We start from the raw sequence: 24,180 nt of genomic DNA, 5'->3' as shown, positions 1-24,180 counted from the left end.
CACCTGAGGGTTTCAAGATTCCATGACTGTGTCTCAGTGTTTACAACCCGGAGAGATCAACCCGACGTGACTGATGCTCTGGAGCAGCCCAGTTGCTGGGGTAGCTCTTCACACTAGGTCGCGGCTTCTCTGCTGACACAAGTCACTATCTAACGGGAGCGCGCGGGTCACCAGCTACACAGTCCACCACTTCTTCCAGTCCCTGGGTTGCCCGGGCAACCCGACAAACACCTCGCAGCAGGGGGTCGGAGAGAGCAGCCTAGACAACGCAGTGCGCAGGCGCCTGGCGAGAGCCAATGGGCGCCGCCGAGAGGTGGAGCCGCCGGGCCCCGCCCATTTCCGAGGGGACTCGGGGGCGGGGCGGCCGCGGGCAGCCTTTCCTGGGCGGGTTGGCTGGGCGGTTGTAGGTGGCAGAGGCTCGGAGGTTCGGCAGCGGCCGTCTCGTAGGTTACGCACACAATCACTCCCCAGGGACAACCCGGAGCCCGCCCTAGTAGCTGCGTCCTCACCAGATTGGGGCACCCGGGAGGAAGCCGGGGCCGCGATGGTGCAGGTCGGCGGCTCAAGGTGCAGCTGACCCGGGGTCCGAGGGGCTGAGAAGAGCCTGACCTAGTCCCAGCCAGGCACCAAGCTCTGCCCCGCGCGTCGGTCTCCGGGTTCCCGCCCGCGGATTTTCCAGCCTTCAGGGTCACGCCACTCGCTGGAAGCCCTGAACTCTGCCCCCAAGCCCCGGTCCCCTCAGCGGGAATGTTCAAAAATGAGTACCAGGTAAACTGAAATGGCTCTCCAAACTGTCTGTAGCTTTCTCCTCTTGGGTGAGGTGGCTCCTGATCCGGGGAAGACAAAGAACAACCCCCCTCCCCTGCCATCCCAGTCACAAGGGATCTTTTTCAAGGTTAAAAAAAAAGATTTATAGATGAATGGACTTTAACCAAAAAAGATAAAAAGAAATCAACCAACACGTGTAAATTGTAGAAATCAATCTACACGCCTATGATTTGGGTTTTGTTCACTCTCCAGTGTTTCTCAAAGTGTATAAATTATGATGCTGATTAAAATGCAGATTTTACAACCCCACAAAGATCTCCTGAATCACAGTCTTTAGGGCAGGGCCCAGAAATCTTGAGTTTTAACAAGCGCTTGGCGTACTCGCTATGGATGTGTATCATGCTATCTCAGAAGCTAATTATGAGTGAATGCATGAATGGGTGAAACCCAGAATGAAAACAAGCACTTTGGCTAAATGCTGTTTTCTTTTTTTCTGAAACTGGGGTTCAGTGAATATCAAATATTTGGGGTCAATGAGGATCTCTTGGTGTACTTGTAAAAATGCAGATTTAATGATCCTCTAGCCAGAGCTAGTGATTACAATTTTTATAGATGGGGCGAATTCATTTATCTTTTTAACAACTTCCCTCCAAGTGATTGGGATGCAGGTAGAGCAAGGATCACACTCAGAGTGACCTTGTTTCTGGGTGTTTCTCAGTCACCTTGACTATCCTAGGATGTCTCCATGCGTGGCCTGCTTTCCTCACCTCACTATGCATCTCCCTTTTTGCTGGTCCCTCCTGTTGGGTCCTTTCACTTCTGTTTGAGATTACACTGGGTAGTCTGTTTACCATCCTAATCCAGCTGTTATGAACTTTGTCACTGTGCCTGAACAGTAGTCCCTGGTCTCCACCACTTTGTTAATTTTAACTTTTCACCAGATACCACCACCTATCCTCAGAGTAAGTTGCAGTCCTCTTTCATTAAAAGGTTTAGAACAAACTTAAAATTTGTCTCACTTCACCTAAAGTATATTATTATAAAGAAGCATATGCCCAGCCAGGTGCTGTGGCACACACTTTGTAATCCTAGTGACACAAAAGGCTGAGATAGGAGAATCACAAGTTCAAAGCCAGCTTCAGCAACTTAGTAAGGCCCTAAGCAACTCAGAGAGACCCTGTCTCAAAATAAAATTTTAAAAAGAGCTAGAGTTGTGGCTCAGGGATTAAGCACCCCTGAGTTCAATCCCTGATAACTCTCCCACCCCAAAAGAAGCATATGCCTACCATGGGAAACTTGGAAAACATGGGGAAGCAGAAAAAAGTGGGCAGAACGTAAGTTTGGTTTCTCACCCAGTGCAATGGTTTTTTAAAAAAACTCAGCTGTCTCAAATTTTAGATTTTTAGTAAAATATGAACCACCCTCAGGAATTATAGTAATTCTATCCCATATACAGTTTTTCACATAATATTCCTTGGGGAAGATGAAATTAAATGTCCTCATTTTAAGTGATTATGTATTAAAAGCCAGAAGCGAAAATATCTTTATATTATTGAGAAAACATTAAAAGTTAGAAATTCTTTACAAAAATTGAACAATTTTCTCCTATTTTGCTTATACTTAATATTACTCTCATTTTAGATTCTCAATTTTTGTAATAAATTCATCCTCAGAGAAAATCATCTTATGTAATTCCCTTCTTTTTACAATTTAATTGTGTGGACTTTTAGTAATGTCTTTAGCATTTTTGAATAAGTGTCACTATGTTCTCAGTCTCACAATTGGGAGCAAATTGACTGTCTATAGAAATGATTCTCTGTTTTTCTCATATAGATTACTCTCCTTTTCTTAGACATCTCCAAATTGATTGGTATTAAATATATCAAAAAAGATATTTTAGGAATGCTCAAAATAAGAATTACCCTGGAATCCTTCCTAGGCCTTTTTTTTTTTTTTTTGGCTTGTACTAAACTATTTAATTTCCCCCGCTTTTGAATAATCTTGATAGTAGTATTGAATGATCCCTCTCTACGTGCATGATGATTTATATTTACTCCTGTGTGATCCAACAACCCATTTTATAGAAGTTAAGTAACTACAAGGTCAGATAGCTTAGAAGCCAGTTTTGGAGCCTTGGTCAATATAACTAAAAAGCTTGTATTCACAGATAATTATCAGAATTTAATGACTTCATTTGAGAATTGAGTTTTAAACCCTTTAATCTGGGTAGAATAGAATGTTTTGCAAGCATGATGTATACATGTCAATAAAATGAGCCCCACATGTAACATTAGTGATGCATAATTTATCATGCTTTAAAAATAAATTCCATAAACAATAAATCCAAGGTGACCCAAAGTCACAATGGCTATGGCTTCAATGCAAGCAAGACATAAAGTAGGAGTAACAACAGGGATAATGTTTCCTCCCGGACCTACTTAACTGACAGATGCTTTGAATACTGGTTTTAGACTAGGTGGTGGATCCTGTTTCCTCCCTAGCATTATATGTCACTTTAATTTAAATGTCTTTTTTTTATTTTCTAGGGAGGTGCATTTGTGGAAATCTTTAGCGCTCAGGGCAAAAATCCTGGTGCAAAATGGAAGATCCTTGGTAGTCCATCCGTGATTTGGAAAGTAAGTGTTAGAGCCACAGGAATCCTGGGAAGAAATGTGAATGAATGTTGTAGAAGAAGAGGCTTGATCAAGATTTCAGAATGGTTTCCCCTGTTCTCATTCTTTCGCTCCAAACCCTTTCATGACATCATTGCTGCGTTCTGGACTTCACTCCTGAGTTGTATAAGGCTTCAGCAAGTGGCTCCTATCTCTTCTCTGTACTCCAGCTCCTACTGTATCATTTTAGGAGACTTTAATGTCAATGAGGAAAATCTCTCTAATTCCTGGGACGTTCAGATTCTTGATTTTTTTCACTTCTCTTGACCTCTTCAACCTAGCTGCAGCATTCACACCCACTGTCATACCCTAGAGCTGAACACTGTAAACTGCAGGATCTCTGATGAAATTATTGAGAACCCCAATCTTTGCTTTTTTTCTTTTTCTTTGAATCCAGGGCCTCACACATGTTGACAGCGCTTTCCCACTGAGCTGCATCCCCAGCCCTGTGTTCTATTTTCATTTGAGACAGGCTCTCACTAATTCACCCAGGCTGGTCTTGAACTTGCCATCCTCCTGCCCCAGCATCCCAAGTGGCCAATCCTTGATTCTTAAGGTTGCTTGTTCGTTTAATCTCCTCTATGTTCTTCAGTCTAATTGGGACCTTTAGGCCCTGACCGCCCCCCCCCCCCCGCCACTTTTCTCTTGTGTTTAGTTTTATATACTTATTTTCTGTCTTCACTTCTTTTTCTTTTCAACTCAGAAACCAAAGTCTGTCACTTCAATCACTTTCTGGTCAGGACCTTGTCCTTTCATCACGCCTACTTGGCCAATGCTTTCTTGATCATCAGTCTTTTTCTTTGCCTGCATTTGGGCTCTTCAGTTCCTTTGGACAAAACATCTACAGCCTTTCAGGTTGATAATAGGGTAAATCCAACCTGAACAGCCCAGAAAGTTATCCTATTATTTTCTTAGTCTCTAAAATGATTATTTCTCCATTATCTCCTGGTTTCCAACCACCAGACTCCCTCTTCTCATTCTTCAGTTCACACCCAGGACAAGTCCTGCTCATTCATCAGAAGACCTCATGCCCTGCTTCACAGGGAAAACAGAAACCATCTGATAGAAGCTGTCATCAAGCATAGAAATCTGTGTCCATCCCTATCTTTTTGTCTTTTATCCTGTATAATCAAGACAAGAATCCCATTCTCAGCGACCTTAAATAAGTTCTATGGATATGACTTAAAACTACTATTGATTCACTACTTGCTGTTTGTCAAACATAGCACTAAGCACTTTACATTTGTAATGTTATGTAATCTAAAAAATAACCTTGTGAAATAGGTAACTGTATACCCATCTGGTAGGTGGGAAAACTACAGCATGGAGAAGATAAGCTCAAAATTACACAGCTGTTACTATGAATGAGATATTAATGGTCTTTGAGAGTCAATAGTGGGAAGATCAAGAAGGGGTTCCCAGAGGAAATGATATTTGAGTCCTAAAACTGACCTGGGCATAGGAAGGGGCCAAAGGATAAAAGAGAATTTCAGGCAAAGAGAAATATGTACAAATTCCTTCTAGCAGGAGAGAGCTTGGAATTTTCAAGAAACTGAAAGAAGTCTGTTGAGGAGTGGGCAAGATAGGAGATGAGGTTTGAAAAGCTGGGCTAGGACCAGAGTATGCATTGGTTTATGACCCTGTTGAAGATTTTAATAAGCTATTGAAAGGTTTTAAGTACATGCCCAACTTGTGCATAGATGGAATAAGTAATATAGTTGATGCATGAATGTTTATTTATATACATGGAGTAGAAATTGGGATGGATGTAATAGACTTGTTACTTAATTCATAGCCATTATTATAATGCATTTTTAACATATACAAAAAGTCCAACATAATGCCAAAGAATCTGTTAAATATTCTCATGAAAAAAGGAAGTGTTTATAATTTTTTTTTTTGCGGGGGCAGGGGGGGACTATACCAGGAACTGAGCCCAAGAACACTCTATCACTGAGCTGCATTCCCAGCCTTTTTTATTTTTATTTTGAAACAAGATCTTGCTAAATTGCCCAGGCTGGTCTTGAACTTGCAATGTTCCTGCCTCAGCTTCCCCAATAACTGAGATTATAGGCATGTGCCACTGAACTCAATGAAGCATTTATACTTGATAGAGAATTTGCTCCCAGATAATAATGCTATTTCCCATCAGCACTTTGACTGATGGAAATTGGACTCTTACATATTACAGGTTTTTCATTTTCAGGTTTTTTTGTTCCCTGATTCTCCTACCTTAGCTTTTCAGTTAGCCTTAATTATAACATTTTAAATCATATTGATTTTAATTAAAAGATATACAGAATTTCATTGTTACACAGGTGTAAAATAATGCAATGATTAATTCTATTTGAGCCATGGCCTGAAACCAAAGAACTTCTGGGCTGGATATAGCATAAGTTAAATGGTTTCTTGTACCACGACAAAGAGTGATCTTCAGCCCTGTGCAATTAGACAGAAATACATAGACAGAAGGGGAAGAAGGGCAATTAAATTCTGGAAACTCTAAATCAGTGACCTGGGGACTCCCTGAAGTTAGAGAATTTCTTATCATTTGGAGGAAAGATGTCTTGATATAATAGGGGATTTGCCAAGTGGCTTATGTGGCTTTTATATTCCAGTTCCCAGCAAGTCTCAGATGAGAGTATCATCAAGGCCTGAGCCTGCTTTTAAGTCATTTGAATATGGGATTCTTTTCTCCCTGTGAATTTGCACTCTTCAGTTTTATAGAAGAAGCTGAATAAAATCCACTTTAATTACCACTGTTTTCATTTTGTTCTATAGGAGTTTGATAAAGAAGTTAAAAGTTTTGTGTTTGTCCTGGAAGGCAGCAGCCAAACAAATAAAATTCAGTTACCAAAGGAGAATAAGCAAATCCGTAAGTATAATTTTTAATATTGAAACTTCACATTTGATAAGGTTATGCTTTTATATCTCATAAACAGGCATATTACTATGACTTCTACTGGCATCTCTTGATGGGAAGTGATGTGATTTTGTGATTTTTTTTTTTTAATGTAGAAAGTATCTACACCAGGTGCTGTACTGGGGTTTTCTAAAAATGTATTCTGTCTCATTAACTACTGGAAATCTACAAGTGAGACTTAGAAGATGATTTAGGAGCCATTAATTATTATAATAATTGCACTTATCGAGCACTAACACTGCATTAGGAACTGAGAATTTTATATTTATTAACTTTTAATCCTTATAATAGCTCTTTTACAGATGAACAAACTGAGGTTGGCTCCCCCATCAAGAACTCAGGTAGTTAAGTTTTGAAATAAACCCTAACATACAGGAAATTAATTTGAAGGAAAAAATCTATCAAAAATACTATATGAGATATTATTTAGTGACATCATGATTCATATGCCTTTAGGAATATTAATAGCTAATAAGTATGGCTATGAATTTATAATTTAACAAAAGCCCAAAGAGTTGATTTCAATTCTTATTTACTTTGGAAATTAGAATTAGCATTTTAAAGCAGAAAGAACCCCAAGAAAACACATAAACCCAGTTATCAGCAGAGATGAGGTTCAAATTCAAGGCTTTACCACAAGAATTTGAGTAAACTGATGTGATTTAAGAAATATAATTTATCAAAAAATTAATCAGATCTTCCACCAGCTCTGTCCTATGTTTAAGTGTTTAGCAAATATAAGCAGACAATTCTGTTTCTTTCATTCATCATTTACTTAGTCCTTCCTTCATTAAGAACCTTTATTGAATACCTACTATGCATCAGGCACTATGAAAAGAACTGTTTTCTTCTGGTTTCCTAATTTTAATTCAACTTTCTGAACTTACAGGAGCTCTGTGCTTTATGTACTATTTCCAGCATCTACATACATGTTTTAGATTTCTCAGACATGAAGCAAGCCATAAGCAGCATAGATAGAAGTTAATGTATATTAAAGTGGTTTGCCAATGTTTTAACTGACATAAGTAGAACTTAAAGAGAAGAGTTACTCATTGTTTTAAAAGACTTGTTAATTTACCTCCATTTATAAACCAGGGGATCTTCCTAGTGCCTCTCTGTGCGTGTGTGTGTGTGTGTGTGTGTGTGTGTGTGTGTGTGTGTGTGTGTTTAATGACAGATTTCTTTTTTTTTTTTTTTATTTCCACATAAATGAGCCAGGGAAACATGTCCAAAACTCTATTTTATTCTTACTAGAGACACAGTCCATCTGTTCCAGGATACTGACTTTGTGAGACAGATTACATTTGATTTGCAGTAACATGATTTTATTCTAAGTGTGAGTTCTTTTATTTTTTTCTGGCTGGACTTATATAGCCCACCTGGACTTCCATTTAATGCCCTTAGCATCTACGCACATGGTCATGTTGTTGATAGAATCAATCACTTCTGTTAACTTTCTCATTTGGCTCTGAGAAAGATTCCTTCTCTATCCAAAGCTAAGTGATTAAACATAAGCTCCTCTTTCCTACTCTTATCTAAGCTTTCTTTTTTCTTTTTTCTTTTTTTTTTGGTCAGAAAAAAATTTAATGTGTTATAATTACCTCTTTAAAAGAAAAGATGATGACTTTTTTAATTGGAAGAAACAGGAAAGATCTTTTAGTGCATTTCTTGTACAATGCCCTGTAATTAAAGACTAACCTGTTTTTTTATGTAGCACATGCAGCACTGTAACAGATCAAACAGTTTATATAGTGCCCTGCACTCGTGCCTCTAAGATTAGTTGTTGGGAATTATTCATAACAGAAATTTATAGAGTTATTTTTACTTGCATAATATGACCTTCTGTATAGGGTTGGTATGGTTAAGTTTAAATTAAATGACGTGTCTGGAGTAGAGAAGTGGCTTTCAATTAACATTTCTAAATTAAGTTCAATTACCATCACATATTACTATTTGAAGAGTAAACACACACTTTATTTATGCAAACTTGACATTAGGTCTTTCATGTGTGTTTCTGATTATATTAGGTACTTAGAAAGAAAGTTTAATAATGAAATTATGCATGTTTAACTTCCTAAATAACAATTTCTGAATCAACTTATATTTGAGGATTTCTAAATACATCCAAGTTTTTTCACTCAGCACCTACCAGATAAAGGAACACATGCTACCCATTATCACATGGCTATATTTCTCTTGGACAAGGACCTTTAATCGTCCTCCTTGTACCCCTAACTTAGTGTCTGGCACACAGGTTATGTTCAAGAAGTTAGTTAAGTTTGCCACACTAAGAAATCATGAAATTTGGGGGGCTGAGGTTGTGGCTCAGTGGTAGAGCACTTGCCTAGCATGTGTGAGGCCCTGGGTTTGATTCTCAGTAACACATATAAATAAGTGAATAAAATAAAGATCCATCAACATCAAAAAAAAAAAGAAATTATGAAATTTGGATTATAATTCCTAATGGTAACTCTCTTACCTTGATAACGAGACTTGGGTGACTCATTCACCAGTTAAATAAATTGCTGCTTTTCAGCATGGAACACATCATACAGAGTTGTCCTGTGAGAAGCATCTCTGTCACACGTGCTCATCTCTCATTTGGGAGGTCTTCAGGCTCATGTTTTGAGCTACTGTATTCTCTGCCTCTGGCATCTGAATCAAATGGTGGGTCCCTGGAGATCAGAGTCACTGAAGTCTTATATTCATCTGTGGTTTATACTCTGGATGATGAGGTCACCTTCACGAGGTCCTCTGAGACCTCTTGATACCTCTCCTTTGGTATCTGGTAAACTTCCTCTGCTTAAAAACCCTTAAATGGTTCTGATCTCACCATTCTATGGATAGTGCGCTTGTGGAAGTCACTGGTGACTTCTGTATTCCTGAACCCAGTGACCAGCTCTGAGCTGTCATCTTCCCTCATCTATCATTGGAGAACACTGGCAGCTCCTTGATACACTCTCCACACTGATCCTCCAGGATTCCCGCCTTCGAGTTGGCCTCCTGCTTCACTGACCTTTCTTAGTCTCTTTTTGAGACTTCTTCTTCCCAACCAAACTGAATGTCAAAGTGCAACTCAGCGAGACCCTGTCTCTAAATAAAATACAAAATAGGGCTGGAGATGGGGCTCAGTGGTTGAGTGCCCCTGAGTTCAATCCCTGGAACACCCCTCCCCCCCAAAAGCCCCACATATCTATAGGACTATGAGGTGTCTGGTACCCTCTTTTATTTGTTCCAATTAGTTATAGATGACAGAATGAATTTTGGAGGATAACTTATCTTTCTTCTGGTTGTACATGATGTAGAGTTACACAGGTCACGTAGTCCTATATGCACATAAGGTAATAATGCCCAATTCATTCTTTTATCCTACCTACCCCCATTCCCCCTCCCCTCCCTTCATTTCCCTCTGTCTAATCCAAAGTAACTCTATTCTTCCCTAGCCCCCCTCCCTTATTGTGAATTAGCATCTGCATATCAGAGAAAACATTTGACCTTTGGTTCTTTGGGATCAGCTTGAATATTTCACTTAGCCTGATAGTCTCTAGCTCCATCCATTTACTGCCGAATAGATAATATATTATTATATTATCTGTAATAATATAATAATATATAATAATATTATCATAATATTATTCTTCTTTAAGGCTGAGTAGTATTCCATGTGTATATATTCCTCTTAACCCTCTGATCTTTCTCCTTCCTTTGTTCATTCTAATCCAACGGTAGAGAACTCATTGCTATATCGAGACAGCCTGCTGCCTTAGCACCTGTGCACAGCTATATCCTTGACCTGCAGCATCTCTCCCTGAAGAGCCACATGGCTCAATTCTCCCCTTCTTCAAGGAAAAATACCTTGTGGCCCACCTGGCCTGTACTTAATTTGCAACCTGTACTTTCTTTTTTTTTTATTGGTTGTTCAAAACATTACAAAGCTCTTGACATATCATATTTCATACATTAGATTCAAGTGGGTTATGAACTCCCATTTTTACCCCAAATATAGATTGCAGAATCACATCGGTTACACATCCACATTTTTACATAATGCCCTATTAGTAACTGTTGTATTCTGCTACCTTTCCTATCCTCTACTATCCCCCCTCCCCTCCCTCCCATCTTCTCTCTCTACCCCATCTACTGTAATTCATTTCTCTCCTTGTTTTTTTCCCCATTCCCCTCACAACCTCTTATATGTAATTTTGTATAACAATGAGGGTCTCCCTCCATTTCTATGCAATTTGCCTTTTCTCTCCCTTTCCCTCCCACCTCATGTCTCTGTTTAATGTTAATCTTTTCCTCCTGCTCTTCCTCCCTGCTCTGTTCTTAGTGTACTTTCTATCCCTTCTCCACTCTGGATCTTTTACCCAGCTTTACCCACCCCCTGCCCCACTTAAATCACCATCTAACATGCTGAATAATTGTCACATTGATTTGTTGCTTTTCCTCAACATCACTGGAAAGGAACTGGCAGAGAGAACTGGCTCATTTTGTTCCCTAAGAACAGTGCCTGCAACATGGGAGACACGCAAGTAAATCTTTATGGAATGAATGAATGTCTGAGCAGCTTCCCTTTGATTTTAGGATGACCCAAATCTTTCAAGTGGCCTTCAGGGTTCCCCATGATTGGATTCTGGTATAACTACTGCTGCTTTTCCTCCTTTGAGTCTCCTGCCAGCCCATTAAACCTTTTTAAGTTAATTTCATCTACTGTCCTTTCCCCCCACAGGACATGGTATTCTCTCCACCTGCTATTTGTCCCTCCACTCCTTGCCCAGTCAATTCCTGATTATTCCTCCCGGCTCAGTTCCAGTGTTATTTCTTTAAGAAAACTGTTACTCATTATCCTCTTCCCCTGCAAGGACCCAGGTTTATATACTGTCATAGAACCTTGACTTCCTATTTCATGGAATCAGAGTATTAGTTCAAGAGGGCAGAGACCATGTCTCTTATTTGCAGCAAAAACTTCAACAATGAGTCTTATACATAGTAGGTGTTCCACAGATCTTTGATGAATGATAGGGCTAATTTAATTCATAAAAATGATCCTGTGAGGTGTGAATCTAAATTAGTAGCCATAAAATTACTAATTTAGTAGAGAATCTAAATTAGTAGTTTTATGGATAGAAAATAAGAGGCTCTAGACATGTTTACCAATTTGCCCAAGGGATATGGAATAGTCATAATGATGGTGTAACTGATTCTTTTTATTTATTGAGATGGGAGAGGTGTATCTCAGTGTGTTTTTTTGTGTGAGGAACCATGGAATAACTTGAGTCCTAATTTTTCAAGGCACTTGTAAAGAATGTACTGTAGTCTCATCCCAACTCTTTGGATACAATGTAACTCTTCTAAAATGTATGTGAGATGTATATTCTGTCATTTGCTTTATTGAAATGACTGGTAAGCTAATGTTTAAAACTCTAATGGTGTTTTACTAATTGTATTTTAAATATTCAAAAGATGAAACAGGGCTAATTTCTTAAAAACAGGCAGGTTGGGCACAATGGTGCATGCCTATAATTCCAGCAACTTGGAAGGCTGAGGCAAGAGGATCACAAGTTCAAAGCCAACCTCGACACTTTAGGAAGGCCCTAAGCAACTTAGTGAGACCTGTCTCAAATAAATAAATAAATAAATAAAAATAAAAAGGTCCAGAGATGAAGCAGTTTGTCTCATGCAGACAACAGATTGTGAAACTGCAGAAACCTGCATATTTCAGGAAAGACTAAATTTTTATGTATCTTAGTACTTGATGGACATTTTTTTGATTAACAGTAGTTCCACATTCAGTCTTACTTAGAATGATCCTAATACAATGTAGGTATGAAGAGTCAGTTTAAATTTACTAGGCCCCTGGAAAAAATATTACTATGGAGTTTATTCAGCATTGACACACAGGATCTGCCTGCCAAATGTTATTAAAGTATTTTTTTCTTTGTCAGATCATCACTATATGGTATCATCCTACTTCTTTTAATCTTAGAAGTTAACCTTTTACAAAGCTGTCTTTTTGGAGGGTTCAGAACTTTTCTTTTCTAAAAATGCTCATACAAAAATGTATAGCTGTCTGTGTTTAAAGGGAACAGGGCTGATTCAGGGAGATCTGTGGCATAAATTAGGGACCTTTATAAAAGACTGATTTCATGTACCCTGGTGCTCTCTCATAGGGCCAATCGGTGTTAGACTCGAGAGACTTGACCATGGCTTATTTAAAATTTGACCTCAGTTGATATCTCACTTTGCTTTTGTAGATCAGAATTCTCTCTGCCTCACTGGCTCTCCCCATGAATATGATAGAGTCAGATTCCTAGAGAATTTTCTAGGGTAAAACCCTCTTATCTCCTATCTCTTATTATATTGCTTACCCTACTCTTGGATCTTTGGACTAATTTATAAACTTAGTACTTTTAAATAAAAGTTATCCCTGTCTGATGAAAATCTTATTAAGCATATTTGATTTAATATGTATATTGTTTAGAAACTAAGTCTGGGATTAAATATAGGAAATGATTAAGGTGTTTAGAAATGTTATAGGACAGTTTACCATAGGAATTACAAACCAGGAAGTCCTATATAGACTACCAAAATGTACTGTTACTTTAAAATACTTTAAAGCCTACTGAGTCAGTATAAATAGAAAGTAGCATTTGTTTTAGACCAGTTACCTTCTGGAAATCTTTTCTCCACCTACTATTTATAGGAAATGTTCACAGATTCAAGATGTCTCTATTTCCTATACATCCAGGGAGAAAGTTCCTGAATTGCATGTTTTAGGAGGTATGATCCTAAATATCTGTGAAGAGTATTCTAATAGAGAGATCAGATGGGTATGTTAGCCCAGTAGCTCAGGAGGCTGAGGCAGGAGGATCTCCAGTTCAAAGCCAGCCTCAGCAAAAGCAAGGGGCTATAAAAATACAAAATAGGGCTGCTCAGTGGATGACTGCCCCTGAGTTCAATCTCCAGTAATACCTCCCCCCCACCAAAAAAAAAACCCAAACTAATTGAGAGATCAAACAACATTTCAAAGCCTAAAAGGCATTAAATGAATCTGTAGAGATAATATAAAAATCAACTGATCTTTTTTAAGCACTTGTAGATTTCAGCTATCAAAAGTGGTATAGGGATTGGTTTTTCTCCATATATTTTTAATCCAAATGAAACTAGTGATAGAAAATAAAAATTAACAGTTCTTACTTTGTGCCCATTAATTAAAAGTATATTAAATTAAAAGGTATTATAAATGAAAATATGTTCCTCCATCCATCTCAGTATGGACACATTTAAAACCATATGATCTAGATATGGCTCATCAAGCTTTCAATTGTAGTTGTCAAAATTAGAATTGCTTTTCTTGATCTATTGTTTTTTATTGAGTTGTTTAGTACTGTTAAAACTGTCAGTGAATAAAAATGATTGCCACATGCTTTTATGGCCACCTTGATGGGACTCTACAGTTCGATTTTATGTGTGCCTGGTGAGCACAGTTCTATGTGTATTCTCTTGCAGCCTAATAAAAATAGTAAATAAAACATTATTATTTTTTAAATTTTCATAAAAATTTCACCCAGGCCACAGATGGAGCTTTTAAAAGGCAACATTTGTTGTTAGAATTGGATTTGATTTTCATCAACTTTCCCACTTCCTAATGGGGTTATAATTCATTTATAGTGCTACTATAGGTCTGTATATTCCTGAAATGCTTTAAAAGCTTCAACTTGTTGATGGCATGTGATTGTGTTTGTTTATGTGCACATATAAGTGGCTGAAACATTTGAATGTATATTTTCTCCCTCTCATTCTAGTTGGACTGATCCAGAGGTTTCTTGTACTTCAGATTTACATACCCCTGGGACAAGACTTCTCCACTGAATTGCTGTAAGATATACAGAACTTCTTTAAATGTTTTATGTGTATTAGACATTTGATCAATTGAAGCAGTACCAATAGTCATTAATTGCAAGTGGCAGTTTTTGCATTAATAGCTGTGACTTATCAAGTCGACATGAAGGAATTAAATTAATTTAATCATATTTCTTAGATATCACTATACTCTGGCACTTCTGGAGGGAAAGTCAATTTCATCTGTTTAAGAGGTTATCAAAGGATTATGATGTTGACAACAAATGACCTATAACCTGGAAAAATACATCCAAAAATTTAAGATACAGGTTCAAGTGAACGTTGATATTATATTTTTGTACTGTTAGCTATTCACAATTATGGTTTTTTAAAAAACTAATTAAAAGAGCTCATTTTTAATAGTCTTTACTATAGTTTGATATATATGGGTCATTCCATTGTATGCATAGACAGTTTGGAATTTGTTTTGAATCTCTTTGCTAGATTATCTGGTAAAAGTGCAAATATACAACTTTTACTGCTTAAAGTATCAAATGTAGGAGATGATACTTTGAATGAAAATAGCATGTTATGTGTAAATGCACATAGAATTGAACTGAGTATTGTTTAAAATTTCATTACAAAACTTATATACTATATTTATTTGTAAAGACAGATGTGTTTTGTTGATACCTTTATTTTGTTTATTTATTTTTATGTGGTGCTAAGGATTGAACCCAGGGCCTCACATGTGTGAGGCAAGTACTCTACTGCTGAGCCACAACCCCAGCCCCAAGTCTGTAAAGTTTAAAATCCAATGGTTTATTTAAAGTATACTATTTTCTAATTATCCTTTATAATTAATAGCTATCCAAGGTTTAAGCTTAGACATTTATTTCCTCTACTGGAATAAATAACTTTTCTTATTACTTTTATTGGTGCATACTTAAAAGGGAAGGAAGCTTTCTTAATGAGAATATCATAAATTAGAGGTTATTCATTTCTCTGTTAGACTACAAACTTAGGACACTAATGATTTGTTGGTATGTTATTAAAGTATGAATTTTAGTTAATAAGATGCAGTCTTGTTTTCTTGGATGATAAAAGATGGAACAATTTATACCTTTGTTTTATTCAACCTTGAACCTCTTTAAAACTTCTGAGATCTTCCTTTATCATCTGCCATGATCACCAAGGTTCTTTAAAATAGTTCTTACACTGAGAAGACCAAAGCATTATTTGATGCTCTTATGTTCCACTTTCTGATTCTGCAGAAAACGCACTTTCGAGACTCCAAAGACATTCTAAAGGTAGAGAGAGTACCACATAAAGCTTTATTTTCAGTGCAGGGGAAAGTGGTTTCTGAAATGGAAGAAGGCAAATTATATTTTAAGCTTTTAAAGTGCCTTACATAGAAATTCAGTTTAGCTCTCTTTATTCTCCTGATCTCTTTCCCTACTGCACTTTGAGCTTCTTTAGAAGCAATGGTGGAGGTGCTGATGGTGGGCACTTTGATCAAAGCTGCAGAAGTTACTTGGCTCAGCCTTGGAACTGAATGTTTTGACAGTGAGACCTCTTCTTCTACATAAAATTAAGCCAAATTTGTGCCACCACAAACATGAGCTTATCACCTTTGCCTAGGCAATGTACTGTTGTAACCACTTTAATAACAATGAAAGCTCTAATTATTGAGAAGTCAAAAGTATATTAGTTTAACAATGCTAGCAAGAAAGCAGCTGATCTCTAAGTGAGACTGACTCCCTCTTTGCTACCCTGTCTAGTGCTCTGCCTCTGTTGAAGGATGAGAAAACATTTTCAGAGGTGTTGGGGTTAATGATTAGGTTTTGAATTCAGTTCACTGTAATCACTGATTCTCACCCAAGTTCTTAAGTCCACATGGACAAACCACTGGATTTCCCAAATGGTTTTAGTTTTATAGTTTTAGCAAAATCAATGTCATGTGGATAAAAGGTTGAAATGATTAAATAACATGGAGAAGACGTTGTCCAGAGCTCATGAATTTGTCAGATGAAAAGAAAATATATTAACTCTGTATTAATTTGTTGCTGATAAATAATCAAAATATTCTGCTGTTTTAGGAAGTAATGACAGATGCTAAGTTCTCACCAGAAGGAAACTAGAATGACATCTAGAGATTCTCTTTCTAACCACATCTTTTTCCCCCCTTAAATAAAAGGGCTTTCTTTCAGCATCCTTAGTGTTCTACTGTGTTTCTAGCAGCATAGCTCTAGGCTATTTTAAATAATACATTTTTTTTCTAACAAGCTTGGAAAGTCACATAGTAGAAAGATACCTGGCTTCTAAAATTTTCCATTGTCAGAATGGAAGAGGCATTTTGTTTTACAAAGGTACTTTTTATATACATCAAGAGGTTTTCAGAAGTGGCATTTTGCCAGCTGGTTTATGAATTTCATAATCATTTCCTCCACCTCTTCCAGGGTCTCCCATGCCCCTGGGATGGTTATACTGCTTACGAGGAGGTTATGCACGTGGATTAGTGGCTGCCTTAGAACCAGCAACAGCTCTGCTTAGAATTAATCATTCATTCAATGAACAAATTATGCAATTCCTATGTTGTCAGGACTGTGGTGGGCGTGGGGGATTTGGTGTACACGGAATCTGTACATATCTCCCCATCTGCACTGCTACCCTTGTGGTCAAACTACCATTACAGTTCCCCGGATGGACTGTTCGAGATTTCTCTCCACTGAACATCCCAGTGTCCTCTCCTGTCTTCTTGTAGTTTGGTGTCCACACTATAGCTAGGACGATCTTTCTAAAAAATGACTGGCATTCCCACTGACTGTGAATAAACTCCCAAATCCTTACTAGTCCTATATGCTCTCATCTCTCCTCTCTCTGGTCTCTCCCCTCTCCTCCTCACCCCATTACTCGGCTCTGAGTTCAACTTGTCAGTGACACTGAGTCTTCCCAGTGCTCTCTCCCAACACAGAGCTCTTTCCCTTCCTTACATACCTGGTGAGGTCTCTTCTTAGAGTCCTGTTCATAAGTGGTTTCTGTCCCTATTCTTTGCCTAGCTAACTTCTACTTTGAAGTGTCTTTCAGGGTAGACTTTGAGTTCCCTGAGGACAAAGTCACTGTTATTTCCACTCAGTCTGATATTCCAGCAGCTAACACAATGCCTAGCATTTAATTGCCTCTGAAATATGGATGAGTCGGTGAGAGGACAGTGGATGGATGGATGAATGGCAGACCCTAATCTCTGTTCTAATACAGTCTACTCTAAGGATGAAAGATCATTCTACATTTTGATAAATGTTATGATGACATAAGATCAAGATCTGTGGGGAAATGCAAAGTATTAAGTAGAAGAAAGAGTGTGGACGGACTTATAGTCAAATTCTGCTCAGCCTCTGTAGCCTTGTGAGCAGAGGACTTAACTTGCCTCACCAGTGGGAGGAGAGTGATAATAATACCTTACAGGTGTGCATATGCATTAAATGAAAAATTAACATAAAGTAATAACCAATGCATTGTATACTTATAATGTGTTTAATGATTAGATTATTATTATTATGAACACCTTAAACTCAATTAACATGCAGAATAAGCCTGCATGATGTTCATAACTATTACTTCTATTTTACATCCAGGAAGCTGAAGTCCAGAAAGGTTAAGAAATCTGCTAGAGCTATAGAGCTACTAACTCTTAGAAATAGGATTCAAATATATAGTCGAAGCCTATGTTGTCATACCATGTTTCCTTACTTATAGATACCATTACTTTTTTTTTTTTTTTTGGTACTGAGGACTAAATCCAGGGGCGCTTAAATGCTGAACTATATCCCCAGCCCTTTTTTATATTTTATTTTGAGACAGGGTCTCACTGAGTTGCTGAGCCTGGCTTTGAACTATTGTTCCTCCTATCTCAGCCTCCCACGACACTGAGATTACAGGCATACACCACCACTTCTGGACAATATTGTTACTTTTCTAAATATATATATATATATATTATATCACTCACACACATACATGGGTAGTAGCTATACAGTAAATATTTCATTTGAATCTTGGTACACGATGAGAGTGCTAAGCCTTTTACATCTTCTTCAGGGGCTTCATAATACATTTGTATCCTTAGAATTCCAAGAGGGAAAGGTCTTTCATGCCCAAGTGTTTCTGCATTTGCCCTTTAGAGAGAGAAATGCCTGAGTGTTAAATGAAGAATTTACCAAATTGGTTTTTTTGTTTGTTTGTTTGGCTTTAGTACTTTGAGTCTTTAATGGGATAATATTCATATTAGACTTTTAAAATCAAAACTAAATAACAGCTTCAGCTTTTCTTTATTGAATCTTTATTCTAATCCACAGGTAGGCCTCTTTTTTCTTTAACATCTAAAAATTATATTATTCAAAATCTTGTACCTGTGGCTGAAATGACTTTAGAACTTCATGAGCCTGACCAGCAGTTATGCAAATACATTACATTTTTTCATGTGGAGCAAGAAGTGTTCACTGTACTAATGCAGATATATTTAGCAGTCATTTTGAATTTCTTTTAGTGTTGAGGTATCAAACATCAAGACTCCCCTGCTTTTTACAGAAGTCATTTTAAATTGCTTATTTTGTAGTATTAGTTGCAGTTTTCTCTTCCAGAGTGTTTAAGTATAACTGTGTCTGACTTGAAGGCAAATGATTGACTATAAAACATGTTCTTAAAAATCCTTTCATTTTTGTGGTGTCTTCCAAATCAGATCATCAAGACAGTGGGAGTCCAGCGGGGCCCTGGGTGGGCTCATGAGGTGTTTCAGAGCCTGGGGTCAGACAGCTGATACCCAGGAGGAACACCCTGAACCTGGCCTTTTGGAAAAGAACCAACTGCATCTTGAAATAGAAATCCATTTTGCTGTATTTGATGCTGCCAATCACACTAAGTGATTTTGGAATATTACACTCTTTGACAGGAATTGTATTCATTTTTACTGAAGGCTGTTGAGCTGCATTAGTTCTTTTCTCTCTCCTGATTTTGTCATTATCTCGATGAATTCTGAGAGACGTTTTGTACTGTTATGCCTCTAGTGAATCGACATTATATTTCCCATTTTCACTCAGCTCAGCCAGGGCTTTTTCAATATATGGGCAGAAAACACTATGAAAGCCCATGTGGCGGATGGGATGTGCTGCTTAAAGTTTGGGATGCTTAGCCCGTGGGTCTTGAGAATATTATTGCTAGACAGCTTCACCTGCTGTTTGGAGCACTGCTGGTATTTGGAATCTGGTAAAAGAAGGAAGCAAATATTCAATTCTTTCAAACCCTTTTAGATCCCTAAAAGTATAACTAGTCCTTATAAAATTTAACAGAATCCTTTGTGATCTCTGCATGACCAGAGTCTGAATTTGAAATTTTATCTGAATGGAATTTAATGATTTCAACCTGAAATTCAATCCAGAATTTACGATGCTCCTTCCAGAATTTTTCTTTTTCCTTTGTCCTACCCAGACTGGTTAGATGGCTTTGAACTGGACACTTTATCTCAGTTCCTGCTCAATTAATTGTAAGAATTAATTGAAGACAGTGGTGGTTTTGTAACACTTGGAGATCTCAAAACTTCCTTTTCTATCACTGTATTAGAGAAAACCGAAACACTCCACCGAAGCTTTAGCCTTAAGCTAATTTAATGAAAGCCACTCTTACATCACTTTTTGTGTGTTACTAGTAAGTTGGACAAAGAAGTCAGAAAAAAACTTTCATAGCAGTTTCAAGGTCTTCTGCCCTATTGAATGTGCTCCTACCTTTCCTTCTTCGGAGGTGTCCGAGACAGCAGGCTCCTGGAAATTTTAAACCAAGTGAGTTGAATGTGGCCTCACCGGGCAGACCTGTTCTTTCATATGCCATCTGTCTTCTTCAGCCCCTTTAAAGCCACCAGAGTTGAAAGAATACCTAAATTCGATATCTTTAGGTCACAATGACACTGGCATGGGCTTTTAAGATTATGTCCATTTAACCAAGCACAGCTCTTTCTGAGAAAATTTTGCTTTCCTATCTTTTTGGTCATTTTGATTCCTTCCTTTGAAGAAAATGATTGCTATCTAGCTCTTAAGTTATTTGTGAAAGAGATGTTATCCAAACCAAAGTGTTATTATATTATTCAATAAAGTATTTTTTCTCCAGTAGAATCTTTTACCTCTCCAAACTATGTGTGTAAAACCCGGTAAAAATGGCCAGTGGTAGATCTTGTTAAGCCAGAAGCATTGTACACCAAAGTAGAAATGACATTGCAAGTTTCATTAACATTTTGAATGCATCCCATGGCTAATTCTATCTTCTATTTTTTCTTTTTAAAATCATCAGTATTTAAATCTCATTATTTTAATTATATCCAATTAAATGTACTTGCATAATCAGTATATTTTGCTACATGCATTAGGTAAAGGGAGCACTTTAAGATGCTTTGCATGCTGACTTTCTTAATATATTAAATTTGCATGCCTTAAAATAGGTTTTATGTAGAAGTTTTAGATAACATATGTGGCAGGTATATAAATTAGATGCCATATACTTTATCAGTTAAACACATTTGTGAAAAATCTCCCTATATCTTAGTTTTTAGTTCACTTTACTTTTCTAAATTAGTTTTACAGTACTCTAGTTAATCTCAATGCATGCTCCAAGGTCAAATAAAATACCAGCAAAAGAAAAATTATACATATACAAATATCTGGAAGTGTCCTTATTCTGTAAAGTCATAATAAAAGGCCACACATTTGGCTTAAGCACTGTGTAGTTAGTGATTGCAAGTTCAGTTGTCAAGGCAGAAATCAGGGTCCTGTGATGGGTGATGTTATAGGCTTGGGAGCAACTGGTTCTTCTAATTATTAGTATAGTGATTCTGGGCAGTTTGTGGAGCCTTCTGAATGACATAACCCATCTGCACAATGAGGGTGATATTAATATCTATTTATTGGTTAGTTAATCTTAATTTATAATTTTTATATGTCTATAGGTAGATGTACTGTGATACTTGATTTTTAGATTGTTCATCTGAACCATTTTAAGACAAGTTAGGGCATGTCTATTTTCCTTATGAAATTTTTATGGTACTTGTCTTTGCAGAGGGATGGAAAAGCAGCTTTTCCTTGGGAGCTTGCTTAACTATTGGCTTATGCAGGTTCTCTATCAGGAAAAAAAAAAAACCAGCATAAACAAGAAAGAAGAGGTGACTCTGTGGCTTGGACATGGATGCCAGTGATCTTTTTAAACCACGACTATAGGAGCTGCTGGCATCAGAGACTATGGTGTTATGGGGATGAGGTGTCCTCCAGAAGCCCCTGTGTTAATGCAGGAATATTTAGAGGTAAAATGATTGTACTGTGAGCTCCGTAACCTAATCAGCGCATCCTAGTTTGAATTGACTGACTGGGTCATAAGTGTATGCAGGTGGGGTGCAGCTGCTGGAGATGGGTCTGTGGGGCATGCCCTGGGAGGGTGCACTTTCTTTCTGGAATCTTCCTTTCTCTCTCTGCTTCTTTCTTGGCTACCATGAAGGAGTAGCACACCTCCACCCCACCTTTCCACCATGATGTTCTCTGCCTCACCAGAGCAATAAAATGGGCCCACCATGGATTGAACCTCTGAAACCATGAGCCAGAATAAAAGTACTCTCCTTTTAAGTTGTTCTTATCAGATATCTTGGTCTCAGCAATGCAGAGCTAACACACTTGGTTTCAAGCATCGACCAGGTGACCAGACCAAATGTAGAAGCATAAAACAGGTGGATGTGCAATTTCTTAAGGCATAATAAATAGCCATTTGCTATTTTCTATTTTCCCTTTCACCTTCTCTATCAAGGATGATTTAATATGACTCAGCAAATCGAGGATCTTCCAAATGCCCTCTCCTTTCATATGGTAAAGACAGGAGCACATTTCTTTGATTTATGATACAGAGCTCACTGTTTTTTTGGTCAGGAAAAATATCTTCTCTTGTTTAATTCTCTGTCCTTCTCACAATATTTTGTTTTCTTGGAGTTAATTATTCAAAATAAAAAATAATTTGAAACATCTACAAAATAGAATGTAATCTGTATATTATTGGATTCATATAGTTTCACTTATAAAATAATTTGGACATTTTTATTAATGGGGGGATTTAATTAATGTGAGGATTCCTTCCTAACCAATAAATATATATTAATATCATTTATTGGTTAATTAAGTATACATCAATATGTTTATGCTCATTTGCATAAAGTATATCATGGGACTCATGAGGCATTGATCAGTTGGCGCTAATAATAAATACAAGAATCTTCCCTCTATCACAGGGAGGGCTAGTATCTCTACAGTTCCTGATTTTTGTAATTTTCCCCCATAAATTGTGGAGTTTAAAAATTGGGTATGAAATTATTTTAGAATCTTTATTTGGATTCATAGAAATTGATAGGATGAGATCATGTATCCTAAATACATCCTATAACAGCATTTATATGTATCCATTATGGCATTTACTGCATAGTGGTCTAATTGTTTATGTGTCTCCACAACCAACTGTCCATCTCCACCTAGACCATGAGATCTTAAGGGCCTAGGTATTTTGATCGCAATGAGGCTATCATTGAACTTGGCATTTCCAAACCCCGTTTGTATAAGACATTGCCTAGATGTTACAATAGATGGCAGCAGAGTTAATTGGACTTTAGATTATTTACAGACACCTAATAACTGGCACATAGTACATCAGTAAATACTAGTTCCTTTCTCTCAGCCATTTATAATTGCATTGTTATAACCCTTTAAGTCATTTTCAGTTTGCTGTGGTATAATTCTTTGGGAAAGAGAGTGACCATGTGAGTGGTTCAAAATTGGTAAGGTGGTAATACTGACATTTAGACTTTCCATTCATAGACATGAAGTTTTGGAGCTAGCTGGAAAGAACGTTTAAAATTATCTAATCCATTTTAATTTGGTCTGCATTACCTCTATTATTTCAAACAGAATAATCCATCCTCCCTTTTTCAGTCTTATGAACATTTTGGGATGAACATGTTTTATTGAATGCCATTTCTCCTTCAGAAGTTTGAAACCCACTAACATGGTTCAACCTTCTCTTTAAAATTGGGTAGTAATACATAGTTAAATAAAGCTAACATTGTAAATTTTTACCACATTCAGATTCTGTGTTTCAAGGTATGCTAGCATTGACTTTTACTTTTTAAATGTTTAGCATTCGAATTTTAAGTTTTAAATTTGAGTCTTAGGCAGCCTTGGTCCATTGGGATTTGCTGTAGCCCCAGCTTCTTTGACAAATGTCCAATGGAGTTGGTGGTCACTGGGCACCTAAGCTTTTTTGGATCTGAACTGAAGCACCTCTCCCTCCATAACTCATTCCACTCCTCCTTGACATAGCCACCTTGGTAGCTGAAAACCTCCCAAGTTCTCATGCCCTTGACTCAAGTTTCTGTCCAGGCTAATTTCATCTCTCTATCTTGTATAACCCTAATCATTTAATAGCAAACTCAAGTGCATATCCTCCAGGAATACGCCACATCTTCCAGTTGTAGCACTCTACTTCCTCAGTGTTCTCTTAGTGGTATACAGGATTACTGCATCTTATTCACCATTGTGATCCCCTCAGCACTTAGAAGAATCGTACATACATGGTGAGCCCTTAATAATGTTGTTATACTATATTGTTCTGAAAGGTGTTAATATACTGTTGCTTTAATTCCAAAAATTCAGGGGCAAAAAGAGAGTAAGAAAGCAGATACATGGGTCTAGCAAAGTATCCAGCTTTCTTTTCTCAACCCTTAGTCCCTTGAAAACTAGTACCTGGGCCCTAATTTATTTTATTTTATTTTTGCCTTTCCATATATAAAATACATTTCTCTTAACCACACCTCTCCTGACAGGATGGTAACTATATCAAAAGAATAAGGAAAGGTGGGAAAATTGAGGTAAAAAGAAATGAATTTTCTAGAATTTTCTCAAAATG

At 37.4% G+C, this 24,180-nt stretch overlaps 1 protein-coding gene across 3 annotated transcripts in view; it reads left to right on the top strand.

Annotated features, from left to right (window-relative positions):
* The first annotated feature begins 368 nt into the window (after positions 1 to 368).
* Positions 369 to 24,180, top strand: part of Cfap20dc (CFAP20 domain containing) — a 218,867-nt gene continuing 195,055 nt past the window's right edge. For all 3 annotated transcript variants that reach the window (XM_040289647.2, XM_013361383.4, XM_040289646.2), the window contains exons 1-4: positions 369 to 768; positions 3,315 to 3,404; positions 6,222 to 6,315; positions 14,169 to 14,241. In XM_040289647.2, coding sequence (XP_040145581.2) covers positions 748 to 768; positions 3,315 to 3,404; positions 6,222 to 6,315; positions 14,169 to 14,241 — 278 coding nt within the window. In that variant the 5' untranslated portion in view covers positions 369 to 747. The remainder of the gene's footprint in view (positions 769 to 3,314; positions 3,405 to 6,221; positions 6,316 to 14,168; positions 14,242 to 24,180) is intronic.

The sequence above is a fragment of the Ictidomys tridecemlineatus genome, chromosome 2 (genome assembly GCF_052094955.1).
Source record: "Ictidomys tridecemlineatus isolate mIctTri1 chromosome 2, mIctTri1.hap1, whole genome shotgun sequence".
NCBI classification, from domain to species: Eukaryota; Metazoa; Chordata; class Mammalia; order Rodentia; family Sciuridae; genus Ictidomys; species Ictidomys tridecemlineatus.
The sequence above is the reverse complement of the archived record's forward strand: the minus strand, read 5'-3'. Positions and strand labels throughout refer to the sequence as shown.